The sequence below is a fragment of the Colias eurytheme genome, chromosome 29 (assembly GCF_061535395.1).
Source record: "Colias eurytheme isolate Ceu_HAF_F1 chromosome 29, ilColEury1 Martin Lab GWU primary, whole genome shotgun sequence".
In the NCBI taxonomy this organism is placed as follows: domain Eukaryota; kingdom Metazoa; phylum Arthropoda; class Insecta; order Lepidoptera; family Pieridae; genus Colias; species Colias eurytheme.
Window position 1 is genome coordinate 5,729,647 of NC_143008.1, and position 14,037 is coordinate 5,743,683.

Below are 14,037 nucleotides of genomic sequence, written 5' to 3' on the forward strand. Positions count from 1 at the left end.
GGCAATCGTCCAGCAGCATCCTTACTCTTCGTGGACAGATGGGAAAGCAATGTCTTGAGACATTGGAAATCCATGTCTCAAGCACGTTGTGATTTAAAATAGTATTGTTAATAATTAATTTTGTAATTTTAATGCTAACATAGGTTTAAGATAACAAGATACTAACAATTATACGGATTATTGCAATTATCCATACTTAATATTATAAATGCGAAAGTAACTCTGTCTGTCTGTCTGTTACTCAATCACGCCTAAACTACTGAACCAATTTGCATGTAATTTGGTATGGAGATATTTTGATACCCGAGAAAGGGATCATATTTATTATTATTACTAGCGGTCCGCCCCGGCTTCTCCCGTGGTACCTACATGTTTAAACTATCCTATCTCTCAAGTTGGATCAAACTGCACATGGTGTGTGAATTTTATTATAAACGGTTAAGTGGTTTAGGAGTCCATTGAGGACAAACATTGTGACACGAGATTTATATATATTAAGATGTATTACTTCTTTCTACATTTCAGGTAACACCAGAAATAAATCGCTCACTTATACAAGGTGTTCTGCCATCGGTGTACTAAGCTAAATGGAACTTATAGTTTTACTAGCGATCCGCCCCGGCTTCGCCCGTGGTACATATGAAAAATAGATGTTGGCCGATTCTCAGACTTACCCGATATGCACAGAAAATTTCATGAGAATCGGTCCACCCGTTTCGGAGGAGTATGCAGACTAACATTGTGACACGAGAATTTTATATATAAGAAGATATAGACAGATGTCGTAAAAATACTCATTTACACCAACTATGGGAAATCCTGGATATGGTCGTTAATGTAAAGCAGATGTTCGTTGTTAATTAATTCCTTTATTAGGTACTAGCGGTCCGCCCCGGCTTCGCCCGTGGTACATATCTCGCTATAAAAAGTAGCCTATGTCCTTTCTCGGGTATCAAAATATCTCTATACCAAATTTCATGCAAATTGGTTCAGTAGTTAAGGCGTGATTGAGTAACAGACAGACAGACAGAGTTACTTTCGCATTTATAATATTAGTATGGATTATTAAGGTTACATAATTAATTTTATATGACAAGTGAGGTAGAAGAGATGTTCTTATCCGTAAATTACACTGTAAGGATTGTATGAAAAACGTATCAAATAATTTTCTTCAATACAAATCTTTCCTCACTAGAGAAATACGTTCCACTCGGCCTAGCATGTGCTCTACAACTGAAGGTTGTCGACCCGTTCTGTCACGTTTTGATCGTAAATGTCTATGTCTCTTACACCCATAAGGCTAAAACCACACTACGCTTTTTTCCGCAAGCGGTAAACCGCCCGAGTTGTAGGTATACTGCATCTTATAGTGATACTAACACTACGTACTGTTAAAATCTGTGTGCCGAAAATTAATTAATTATTAATTATTTATTAATTTTGGCGCGGTCTCGCGGGCTTTTGAACTTGAGTATTTTGTAACAACGCGGTTTTAAAATCCGTAAGTGAAGGTATTATTTTGCTTCAAGCACAAAATCAAGCCGTTAAAAACCGCGGCGGTTCTACCGTAGTGCGACCAAAACATATCATTGTTAGAACTAATCCTGTAATAACGCCCATATAAACATTGTAAGGAATAAACTCCCTGAGGGGATGATATCCTCTGTGGAAAAAACATGATGGCAAATAATACACGACCTCTTGTGTAGATATTTGATGTTTATAAACAAACGACATTGTTTCGTCTACAAGCCCTAGAATGCCGGTAAATTTTATAAGGTGTATTATTTCTTTCTCTGATTCCAATATAAAATATCTTTCGCGTAAAAAATAAACTAGTTAACGTTAAAATTATTTACAATAAAAGACTTATAAAGATAAAAATTCAATACTTTAATTTTTGTCATACATTATTCAAAGTAAGTACACAACTGAATAGACTAAGCCGTCTTTCCATCACCATTTTGTCGATGCTACGATGCTTTGTATAGCTACGACATTTTGTCTTGCGACGGCTACGCCGTTGTGTGTTGCTATCTACGCTGTCTTGTCGTGCTACCACGTGCTACGGCTACGCCATTTTATTTTGCTACGGCCTAGGCTACTGTAGTTTATCTTACTACAGCTACGCTATTTTACCTTGCTACAGCTATGGCGATTAGTTGTGCTACGGCTAGGCTTTTATGTTGTACTAAGGCATCGTGATTTTATATTGCTTCGGCTACGGCATTTCATCTTGCTACAGCTACTACGTTTAATAGTGTTACTGCTACGGCATTTTATCTTGCTACGGCTACGCGATATTAGCTGGCTACAACATGAACTTTATCGACGATGCTACGCATGTTTAGAAGTCTGGCTAGATGCGATATATATGGAGAAATTCAAGCCAGAGCAGTCATATAATTTCTCTTCACACGTGATAGCATGACCATATTAAAAAGGCTTCATATTCATGTACACGATAACATGCATAGATTAAAGTAATAAAAAAACCTCGTTAAATCTTCGTATAAGTGATCGGACGCTGCTCTTAGCTTGCGGCGTGTGTGTCGCCGGCGGCCGGCGTATCATGTGACGCTCGCTGACGGTACCCAGTACCCCCTCGCCTCCGAGATCCAGGGTTACTTGGCGGAGGTAGTCTATAGGTGGCACCTGAAAAAAGAAAATATTAATATTGCGTTTCACTATAAGGACATATTTGGTCTTACCACAAAACAATTTAAACACAGTCCAACTTTAAACGAAGAATCTGTCACTTTAATAATTGTCTATGTGAAATACGACAAAACCAGATTAAAGAGAACCCGCGCTTAAAGTTAAACCCTGTCTAAAGTTTTTTTGTGGCAAGACAGTAGTATTATGTTTATGTACATGGGCAAAATTTATGATGCCTTTTATTTCGTGGCAATCTCTTTGGTACAGATATAAACGCATGGTAACTAAGGGGTTGATTATTTTTGAATCTATATCTATTTTATTATTTGTATATTACAACTAGTGGTCCACCCCGGCTTCGCCCGTGGTACCTACATGTTTAAACTATTCTATCTCTCAAGTTGGATCAAACTGCACATGGTGTGCGAATTTTATTATAATCGGTTAAGTGGTTTAGGAGTCCATTGAGGACAAACATTGTGACACGAGATTTATATATATTAAGATTAGGACAGTAGATAGATAGTTCTTGAGAACCGTCCTCTCTTTTTAAAGTCCATTTGTATTATACAAAGAAGAGAAAGACAATTTCACTACATTAGTACTAACATACCTATTCAAAGTCGGTCAGTTCACTTTACGAGCGAATACGTTACAATCACTCCTCGTTAACGGTTTCATTACTTTATGGGTTATAAACGTGATGGAGACACGGCTCATTGCGAGGGCAACTAGAGGATTGCAGTTCTATATATACTACTAAATTACTAATCCATACTATTATTAATATTATAAATGCGAAAGTAACCTTGTCTGTCTGTTACTTAATCACGCTTAAACTACTGAACCAATTTGCATGTGGTATAGAGATATTTTGATACCCGATAAAAAACAGAGGCTACTTTTTACCCAGATAAAATAACTAGACAGAAAAAAAAACAATCAATATCATTTCGGAATAATAGCTTCCTATTGGTGAAACGAAAAAAAAACAACTCTCTCTAAATGCTAATACCGTTTTAAGTTTATTGGGAATTAAATCTATCAAAGAAAAAAGAGAGAACAATTAAGCTACCCTAATCTAAACGTTTGAAGGGTCAATCAGTTAGGGATAAACAAATACAATACAATTTGAACCTTATATCTATTAGGATTAGGCACAAAACTGCTTGATTGATATTCGGAACGGTAATTCGAAATCTTTAAACAATTTTAAGATGTAGGTATTAAGAATGTTCGTATTTTCTTCTAAACTAGAGAAGAAAGTAGCCTATATGTGCTAATCCAGGCTATAATCTATCCATCTACAAAATTTCATCCACATCCGATCAGCTGTTTTCGGGTGAAAGAGTTACAAACATCCATACTAACATACTTTCACGTTTGTAATAAATAAATATTTCTGGACATTTTTCACACACGGCACGATCTGATCCCTAACTAAGTTTTTGCTTTTTATGGAAACCAAATGGATGATAAACATACATATATAATTTTAAATACTTATATAGATAATTAACACCCAGACACAGAGCAAACATCTATGTTCATCACAAAAATATTTGCCCTGAGTGGGAATCGAACCCACGACCTCTGGCTTGGAAGGCAGGTACAGGCTTACTACTTACTACCACTTACTATGAACCAATCCAACCGGTCAGTAATAGAAGTAGGAATTGATTAAATTGTATAAAATTTCAAATTCAGATTTTAGCGAACAAAACAGAGAGACATTAATAAAAGATGAGAATTGTTTATGGGTAACCCTAATTCGAAATAAATCGATAAGGGACAACCCTTATTCTATTTCAAATTAAAAATGGCCACCTTTTTATTTTTTAAAATCCAGATGAGGTTTTCTGTCTGTAAAAGTCACATGAAAAACGTTCCATGTGTATTATAGGTAGGTAAGTTAATACAAACATAGCCCTTACAAATTCCTACGTATTATAGTTAAGTTAGAATTACAATATTAAACACAATAGTGTTGAATAAATAATATATCTTTTTTGAAGTCGGTTAATAAAAGACGCAGTCAAACTGACTTTAATAGCGTATTAACACAAATTCAGAATATCGGGAAATTCCACAAATATAAAGAAGACTAGATACGACAGCGCATATTTGAGAGTACTAGCAATTATTATTATAAACACAGTTACAAATCAAAGGAAATTCTTCGATGTGTAGTTAGTACCTAGTTACCAAAATTGTCAACATTTTAGTTTATAGCGAAATTTGATCATTTTAATCTCAATAATTGCACGATATATGTATTAGTTTCAACATCATCGAATCAATGCTTCTATTTCAGCTGCATAACTGAATTACATAATATGTTCAATTAGACACTGCCAGCAGCCAGACATATAAATAGTAGGACACTCGTTAAAGTATAAGTATATACTGATTGAGCATTTAACATTAAGTTAATCCCAAATTAAAATTTACATGCCACGGAGAGCCCGTTAAGTTCTCTCCTCTCTATCTCTGATCTTAAGTCTTCCGTGCGATTTTGAGAATTTAAAAACTACTGACTGATTTGCATTATGTTTTCACCAATGGCAAGGTATAGTATTTTATTTTTTAAGGTATGGAGAATGCGGGCGGAAAGTTAGTTCAAATTAATTCAGTCACATCCAGTACTTATACATCTATGTTCTTTCAAAACTTTACCGATATACCCTCAATTGAAATGTTTTCAAAGTTGAATTTTCGATTTGCGAGAATCCTTATTTGAATTAAGATGGAATTGTTATTATTACGGTAACGGGTTCGATTATGACGTGTTATTTTGTTTTTGGATATTGTTTTTAGTGTGGAAAAAAATGGAGCAATTTGATTTTTAGAGGCGTGTAAAAAAGGATTTTAAATATATTATTCTTTGGTATATATTTTTAGTTACTAGCTTTCCGCCCGCGGCTTTGCCCGGGTTTATATAAGCCTATATCCTTCCTCGATAAATGGGCTATCTAACACCGAAATATTTTTTTAATCGGACTAGTAGTTCTTGAGATTAGCGCGTTCAAACAAACAAACAAACTCTTTAGCTTTATAATACATATTAGTATAGATTGTCTGTGGTACAGACATATTAAACTTTTATTATTAAAGTCATAACCAAAAAGCTTAAGTATTGATTTCGTCTAATTTTATACCGCGCCACTCTGGTATGGAGGGTCACCATCATTTATTATTTATGCCTATTATTCGTGGGAACCGATTTTTCTGTTTAGTAGTATGTATGTTAAAACCATGCTAAGAGTTCCGCTTATAATATTTATATTATTTTTAACCGACTTCTAAAAAAAGGAGGAGGTTATCAATTCGGCCGGTTTATTTTTTATGTATGTACACCAATTACTCCAAGGTTTCTGAACCGAGTTACGTGATTACTTTTTTTGTTCGATGCGGAATGGTGTTGAATTGGTCCCATAAAAATTGTTAAATAGTACATCTAAATAATATTATGTAGTTATTAATAATATCAAATCTTTTTTATTTTTTACTTTTCCGTTTTTGAAGTTGGTTGTTTTTAACGCAGTTATTTTTATGTAGCGTTTGATTTTACAGAAGCATTATACAATTATTTAATCCAGTAACCATACATTTAAAACACACAGAAATTTAAATAGCCCTTTGCTTCAAAAATATCGAAAATCCATAAATATAAAAAATTATAGTCACCGTCCCTTAACAGGGTTGGTTTATCTCCACATGACCTTGTCTCTAAGAATTTCGGTCCGAATGTATGTCATTTGGAGTATGGGATAATGGTGACTATCTTTTGTGTAAAAGTGGGACGGTACGAAAAATTCAATACAACGTCAAATATAAATTATTTCATGAAGAAAAAAGACATTTTTTTTTATTTGAATTGGTGCTTTATAATGTTAGATTATATGCAACTTTGACACGTTGAATTTAATTCTTATAATTGGATTGTAAATACGATTTATGTTTTACACGAGCAGACTCCACAACGCGTGACCGCGTCGCTGTAAAGTGTTTGAAATGTTATGACATATGCATATTAATTAAAAGCCTTCAAAATCTGTAAATGAGTCTTATACAACTTTTATACAATTGTAATTATTTTAAAAGTATCATTTGTGTATACAAACAATTATTTGACAGCCAAAATAAAAACAAAAATGCCTCAGACCCCTATCGCGGATAGCGATACCAATTAATAGTAGAGGATATTTTATGAAAAAAAGAGCGCGTGTTCCGAGCACACGTGTCATAAGTGAAACTTCTTTAGCAAGCTTCAAAGATACCAAAATCGTCGCCTAACTCCATAACGTGACGGAATTGTAATGAAATTTTACTTCCAACGCACCAAAAGAAGTTTCACTTCTAAAACATTAGTACAACATACAACTTTTGTCGAAACTTACAACACATTGTTTTTTCTCTTACGGCGGTCAATGACATATTGAAAACGGGACAGTCCCACAAAAATGGGACTTATGCTGTCTATAGTGTGGGGTATGGGGCATATCCTGTTAACAATGATGGACATTTTGTCGTATATAATATAGTTAGAACATGCGGGTTTGCGTATGTTAATTATATATTTATCTGTTGATGAAAGATGATAGAGTAATATTATACTAGCTGTCCCCGCAAACGTTGTTCTTCCTTAACTCTTATAACTTAGAGGTTGAAAAATATAATAATTCGATTCTCAGATCTACTATTGGGTAGGTCTGAGAATCGAATTATTCTATTTTGCACGCAAAATTTCATGAGAATCGATCAAGCCGTTTCGAAGGAGTTTAATTACAAACACCGCGACACGAGAATTTTAAAGTGAAACTTTTATTACATCGTCTCAAACTTTTTGGTCTGTGTAGCGCATGTCGCGTGTATCGCGGCTGCCGAGTAGGTATACCTACTCGGCAGCCGACCGACACACAAAGCAGTGTTCGGAACCGTTCGAACAGTTTCACTTTTACCGTGGTTTCATAAAACCACACAACATTTTTATATATTATGCTAGTTTTTCTCCAGCGGCTTCGCCTGCTATATCTAGGATTTAACAAATTATGTACCAAAAATTTTTCCTAACTAATCTACATCTACAAAAACCGCATCTAAATAATCCTTTGCGAAGTATAGCTGTTACAGGCAAATTGTAAGATTTTGCCATTTTCAAACGTCGTCAGTTTACAAACGCCCAGTTTTGTATTATGCCAAGAATTTTGCTTTTCCCAAACGTCCGTCAGGTGCAGGTTGCGAGAGAGACTCCTATTTTCTATGTAGTTTGGATTAAAACGAATCTAACCTACCTCACCTGGTAACTAAACCAATATTTTTTAAGCTATTGCATAGCTTCTAACGCGGGCCTTGAGCGCGGGGACCGAATCCAGAAATTCCGTAACGAAAAAAACCTCACGCTCCCCACTCCGACGGACACGGAGGTGTGGCTTGAAGGCACTATGCAATAGCTTTACCGCGGCAGTCCCCGAGTGCCACACGGATTTTTTTTAATATGTACAATTTTCCAATATCTATATCATGTAAAATGTCGAGGTATTGAAACTTTGTAATTATTCCACTGTTATGTTGAGTCTGCAACCGGCTACCGTTAATAACGCACGCCTAGTACATCTACCCCCAGTTATAATAAAAAATAAAAAATGTCTAAGTGTGACTCCTGCAAAAGGAACCTATCAAAATCTTCTCCGGGACTAGAATGCTGCAAGTGTGAACGGATAGTGCATCTAAATCCAAAGTGTGCGGGGCTAACAAATAAACAGATTACTGCCCTAAAAGCGGCCCCCAATCTGGAGTGGACATGTCACGAATGCCAGCAAGAACTCCCAAGACGTACATCAATTATTACGCCTGAAGAGGACGATGACGAAAGTGATGCACCGGTTCAAATCGATGCAAAAAAATTACTAAGTAACATCTCAAAAGACGTAGAAAGAGCGATCAAAAGCGAAATGGCGCAGCTACACGAATCCTTGCAATTTCATAGCGCAAAACTCGATGAGGCTATGGAATGCATCGAGGGCTTCAAAAAAACAATTAAAGCTCTCGAGAGGAAGAACACAGAACTTATAAATAAAAATAACAACCTTGAAACACGTGTCGGTGCCCTGGAACAAAGAATACAGGAGGCGGAACAGGAGAAGCTAGGAAAATACATCGAAATATCAAATATACCAAACCAAACAAAGGAAGACATTCAATTAATTACTGAAAATATCGCAAATAAACTTAACCAGCCTAAACAAGACATCAAAAGTGCACGGAGACTACAGGGGCGGAAGGAGCAAACAGCAAATATACTAATTGAACTGATTGACGAAGAAGTGAAGGAAAAATGGATAACAGCAGCTAGAAGTACAAAGTTAATAGTTGCAGCATTAATTCCGAACGAAAAAACTAACAACAACGTTGTCTATGTACGCGAAGCCATGACAAAGCATCATAAGCAATTGTTCTGGAATGCCAAACAGGAGCTGAAAAATAATCTCAACTACATGTATGTGTGGTTTAAAAGGGGACTAATCAAAGCACGCAAAGGAGACAATGATAAAATTATTACTTTACGGTCCATTAAAGACATACATGCATTGACTAACAACAAGGAATAATTAAGTAAGAAATTTCATGTCTCTGCACTTATATTATTAACTTTGTCTATAAAAATGGCTAATTTTTGTAATGATATAATCGAAATCAATGATTGTAGTAATGTCAATAACTTTTTAAATTGTATTCCTCACAGTCACCTCAACTTATTATGTATACATATTAATATACGATCGATTATAAAAAACTTCACCGCACTTGAACAAATTTTAAGTAAATCAAACAAATGCATTGATATTGTAATTCTAACAGAGGCTAATGTATCAGAAAATAATAGTGTATTATATGAAATAAGCGGTTACCGAATGTACAAAGCTCTTCGTAACTATAGAAAAGGCGGTGGTATAATACTATATGTCAATAACAATCTTAAATGTAATATTATAAACGCAAAAACAAAATACTTTGAAAGCATCTTTTGTTCTATAACCACAAACACTAACTACACTGCCAACATATGCGCGGTATACCGCCCGCCTAACTTAAGTAAAATTTTATTTATTGATGAATTGAAATGTACACTTAAAAAATTCACTAACACCACTGAATTATATCTACTAGGCGATACTAACATAGACCTTAAGAGTGAAAATCCTGTAAAGCATAAATACAACAACATGTTATATGAAATGGGCCTTGTATGCGGGATCACTGTACACACTAGACTAGAATTAAATAATGGCAAACTAAGTAAATCTTGTATAGATCATATATTTGCACGATCCCGCTCACAAGACCTATTCACGGCGGCACTCGGTACTACACTGGCCGATCATCGCGCGGTGATACTCGCTTGCATTGGTACACGAACACAGGATGTTCCCAAAGAAAAGATTTGTATTAATAATACAAAACTTCTTAACTATCTCGAGCAAATTCAATGGGAGGAATCGTATGATACTAACTGTCCAGAAACATTATATAACTTTATTAATTCTAAATTTCGGGAGTGTTATAAAAAATCTGAATATACAATTAAAATAAAAAACCGATCAACACATCGCAATAATAATTGGATAAACAAGAAAATTACGAATGCTTGCAAGAATAGAGATACATTATTTATAAAATGGATAAAAGATCCCAATAACCTAATATTAAAGCAAAATTATAACAAATCGAGAAATTACGCTAATAAATTAATTAATAGAACTAAAAATAATTATTACAAATCAGAAATAGTTGCAAACGGGAATAATACTAGACAATTATGGCAAATACTAAATCGAATCACTGGTAGAATTAAGAGGTCGATTGATGATACAATTAATAATGCATTTCAAAAAACGAACGTGTCATACAAACAGATTGCAAACAACTTTGCACAATTTTTTAAAAATAGCACAAAAAATATTACCCCTAACTGCTCAATGCCATTACTTAATAAATCACAATACAAAACTTCGGCCCAGGTCACTATGCGACTAAAACCCGCGAAGCCTGATGCAGTCAAAAATATAATCATGAGCTTAGACAATAATAAAGCCCCAGGGATAGATGGTATTAGAGCCTGTGACTTAAAAAAAATATGTACAAGAATTCAAACAGTCATCACAAATTTAATTAATTTATGTATAAAATCCTGTAGCTACCCATCAGTGCTTAAAACCGGCATTGTCCGACCGATTTATAAAAAGGGATCAAAAACAGATTATACCAACTATAGACCGATCACAATATTGCCTACTATTGATAAGATTATTGAAAAATATATTGCCAAACATATATATGAATTCTATGAAAATAATAAAATTTTAACCAATCATCAATATGGATTTAGGCCAAACAAGAACACAACACAACTTCTGTCAGCGTTTACCGACAGCGTCCATTCACATTTAAATAACAAAAAACATGTACTAGTAGTGTTTATAGACTATAGTAAGGCGTTTGATACGCTTTGTCACGATAGACTATTAGAGTGCCTGCATGACAGCGGTATTAGAGGCAACCTATTGGACTGGTGTTCGGACTACCTCAACGATAGAAGATACACTGTTAGAGTCTGTAATGCGAATAGTGACATTGTTATTGCTACGGAGGGCACTGCGCAGGGCTCGGTCATCGGGCCATTGCACTATCTCACGTACGTAAATAGCCTTACAAATGTCATTAAACACAGTGAGACTTATCAATTTGCCGACGACACCTGTCTCGTTGCTGCTGGTAACAACGTAAGCGAAGCACTCGAGAAGTTACAAGAGGATTTTAACTCATTGTTACGATGGTCACATGACGCAGGTCTAGCTGTTAACGAGAATAAGACAAAATTAATGTACATAAGCTCTAGTCAGAACAGAAGCTCTCATATACCCAGACTAATAGCTCACGAACACCAATGCTTGCACGGAAATCAGAATTTTAATAACTCACCACATTGTAACTGCAACGCTATAGACATTGTAGATTATCAAACATACTTGGGTGTTACTATTGATAGCAGACTGAACTGGCAAGAACATATTAACGGAGTGTGTGATAAATTGAGGTGTATCCTGGCTAAATTTTCGATAATTAAACACAAAATTCCCTACAAAACTTTATTATTGCTTTACAAATCACTAGCCGAATCAATAATCGCCTATGGATTGTCTAGCTACGGACGGACTTGTAAGACCAATCTTGACAAAATTTATACACTCCAATTAAGATTACTTAAAACGATCGTTCCATATAACATTAAGGCTAAATATAAAAATGACTATCGTAAATTATTTGAACTGTGTAAAATCATACCGATTCATGAAAAAATTAATCTAACACTTTTAAAAGAGGAATTCTTTAATATTGACATAAACAAAATTAAAAAAACGCCTCATAATAATATAATAACTCGTAGCGTCACAAACGCTACGCTAAGACTTCCATCTTTTACAAACCTTCACGGGAAGAGAACGTTAAATTATATCGTACCCTGTCTCATCAACAAATTACCTATATCTTTAAGAGATTCAATTACTCACAAAAATCTAAAATTCAAACTAAAGCAATACTTTTTAGTGAATGTAAATAAACTATCATAAAAAAAAACCTTCTAATAACTCTTGAATAACTCTAAAATATAATTAAACTGTTCATTCATAAAATAATAAGAACTTATTACTAATTTTATCTAAATATAAATACAAATAATACAAAATTATAGATTCACGGAAGGATCATACTGTATGTTTACACGGCCAGCAAGATTACCGATGTCGCTCGTCACTAAAAATTTTCTAAGTAGAGGGTACTTAGAAAATTTTTATTAGGATTAAGAACTAACAATAAGTATTAAAACATATGTAGCGGTTTGTGGGCTTATGGTGCACAGAAAAACTTGAATGAGTTTATGATTGCATCAATGTAAATTAGATCATAAGAATTAATATTATGTTAAATAAAATAAATAAATAAATAAAATAATGATGGTAATCCTGGGTGCCATATTGGATAATTTTTAATTTTGAACAATTTATACATATTATAAATAGTAATACTAAAGTATGTAATATCTATACTCGTCAGTTAGTCGTAGTCAAGAAAATGTATGTTTACAACTAGTTAAAGGCTGATCAGTTAGATAGACTAAATGAGAAAATTGTGGGCAAATTGGTACTACCGACTATACCATTGAAATCGGATTCATTCATGGTTCACTAGTAAAACCAATGTTCTCAATTATCTATACTTATAATATTATAAAGCTGAAGAGTTTGTTTTTTTTGTTTGAACGCGCTAATCTCTGGAACTAATGGTCCGATTTTAAAAATTATTTCGGTGTTAAATATCCCATTTATCTAGGAAGGCTATTGGCTATATATCATCACGCTAAGACCAACAGGAGCGAAGCAATGCGAGCAAAACCGCGGGCACAGCTCGTAAATTATAAATTCGGACGTGTGTTTGTTTGCCTTTCTTTTGTCTTTACTTATAACATTAAGAAGCGCTTCTTAAAGAAGTATTCAGTAAAACATGTTTGAATATAAAAATAACACAGCTGAATAATTCTTTGCTTTTCAGGTGTACAATCCTGGACGCTTCCCGCGTTACCATGGCAACGCCATCAAGCTGCCCCATTTTCATTGCTTTCCGCCATTTTGAATTCAGTATTATCCCGTATTTTATGTTTTTATAGTCTGCAATTTCTTAACATCTTCAAAGGGATAATTTAATGTACAGGAATCCTTATCATAATTGTGAATAAAAAGTGTGTAAGTATGAATTTTTATGCAAAACAGCTGAGCTGATTTTGATGTATTTTAAAATGGAAAGATTAACTAAACAATGAAGATGATTAAAAACTACTTTTAATAGCCGATATAACATTATGAAGGGTGGAATAAGTCGGTTAGTCGTGCGATAATGTACAAAAGACATGAGCAAAGCCACGGGTAGTAACTACTTTCTAAAATTGCATAAAAATACGAACGAATTCCATCGACGTCATAACATTTAGCTAAAAGTAGTCCATGTGCTTATCTTGTCTGATAATATCAAAGATAGACTCTCTTCCAAATGTCATATAGATCCGAAGCTGTTTCAACTTGAATGAGGAACATCTACACAACTTAACAAATTTTAATAAACGGAGAAAGCGGTTTTCCGGGAATACCCGGGTAAAATAGAAGCTTACGTCATCATTCAGACTATGGATTATATACTGATTACTGTATTAACAAATCTATACTAATATTATAAAGCTGAAGAGTTTGTTTGTTTGTTTGAACGCGCTAATCTCAGGAACTACTGGTCCGATTTGAAAAATTCTTTCGGTGTTAGATAGCCCAT

The 14,037-nt window shown here is 34.4% G+C and overlaps 2 protein-coding genes across 2 annotated transcripts in view; one reads left to right on the plus strand and one right to left on the minus strand.

Moving 5' to 3' along the window:
* Nucleotides 1–14,037, minus strand: part of LOC149896286 (1-phosphatidylinositol 4,5-bisphosphate phosphodiesterase epsilon-1-like) — a 90,137-nt gene that overhangs the window by 72,585 nt on the left and 3,515 nt on the right. The window contains exon 3 of the mRNA XM_090118192.1: nucleotides 2,497–2,655. Coding sequence (XP_089974318.1) covers nucleotides 2,497–2,655 — 159 coding nt within the window. The remainder of the gene's footprint in view (nucleotides 1–2,496; nucleotides 2,656–14,037) is intronic.
* Nucleotides 8,244–9,269, plus strand: LOC149896288 (uncharacterized). The gene has a single exon (XM_090118238.1). The coding sequence runs from the start codon at nucleotides 8,304–8,306 to the stop codon at nucleotides 9,267–9,269; it is 966 nt and encodes a 321-aa protein (XP_089974364.1). The 5' UTR covers nucleotides 8,244–8,303.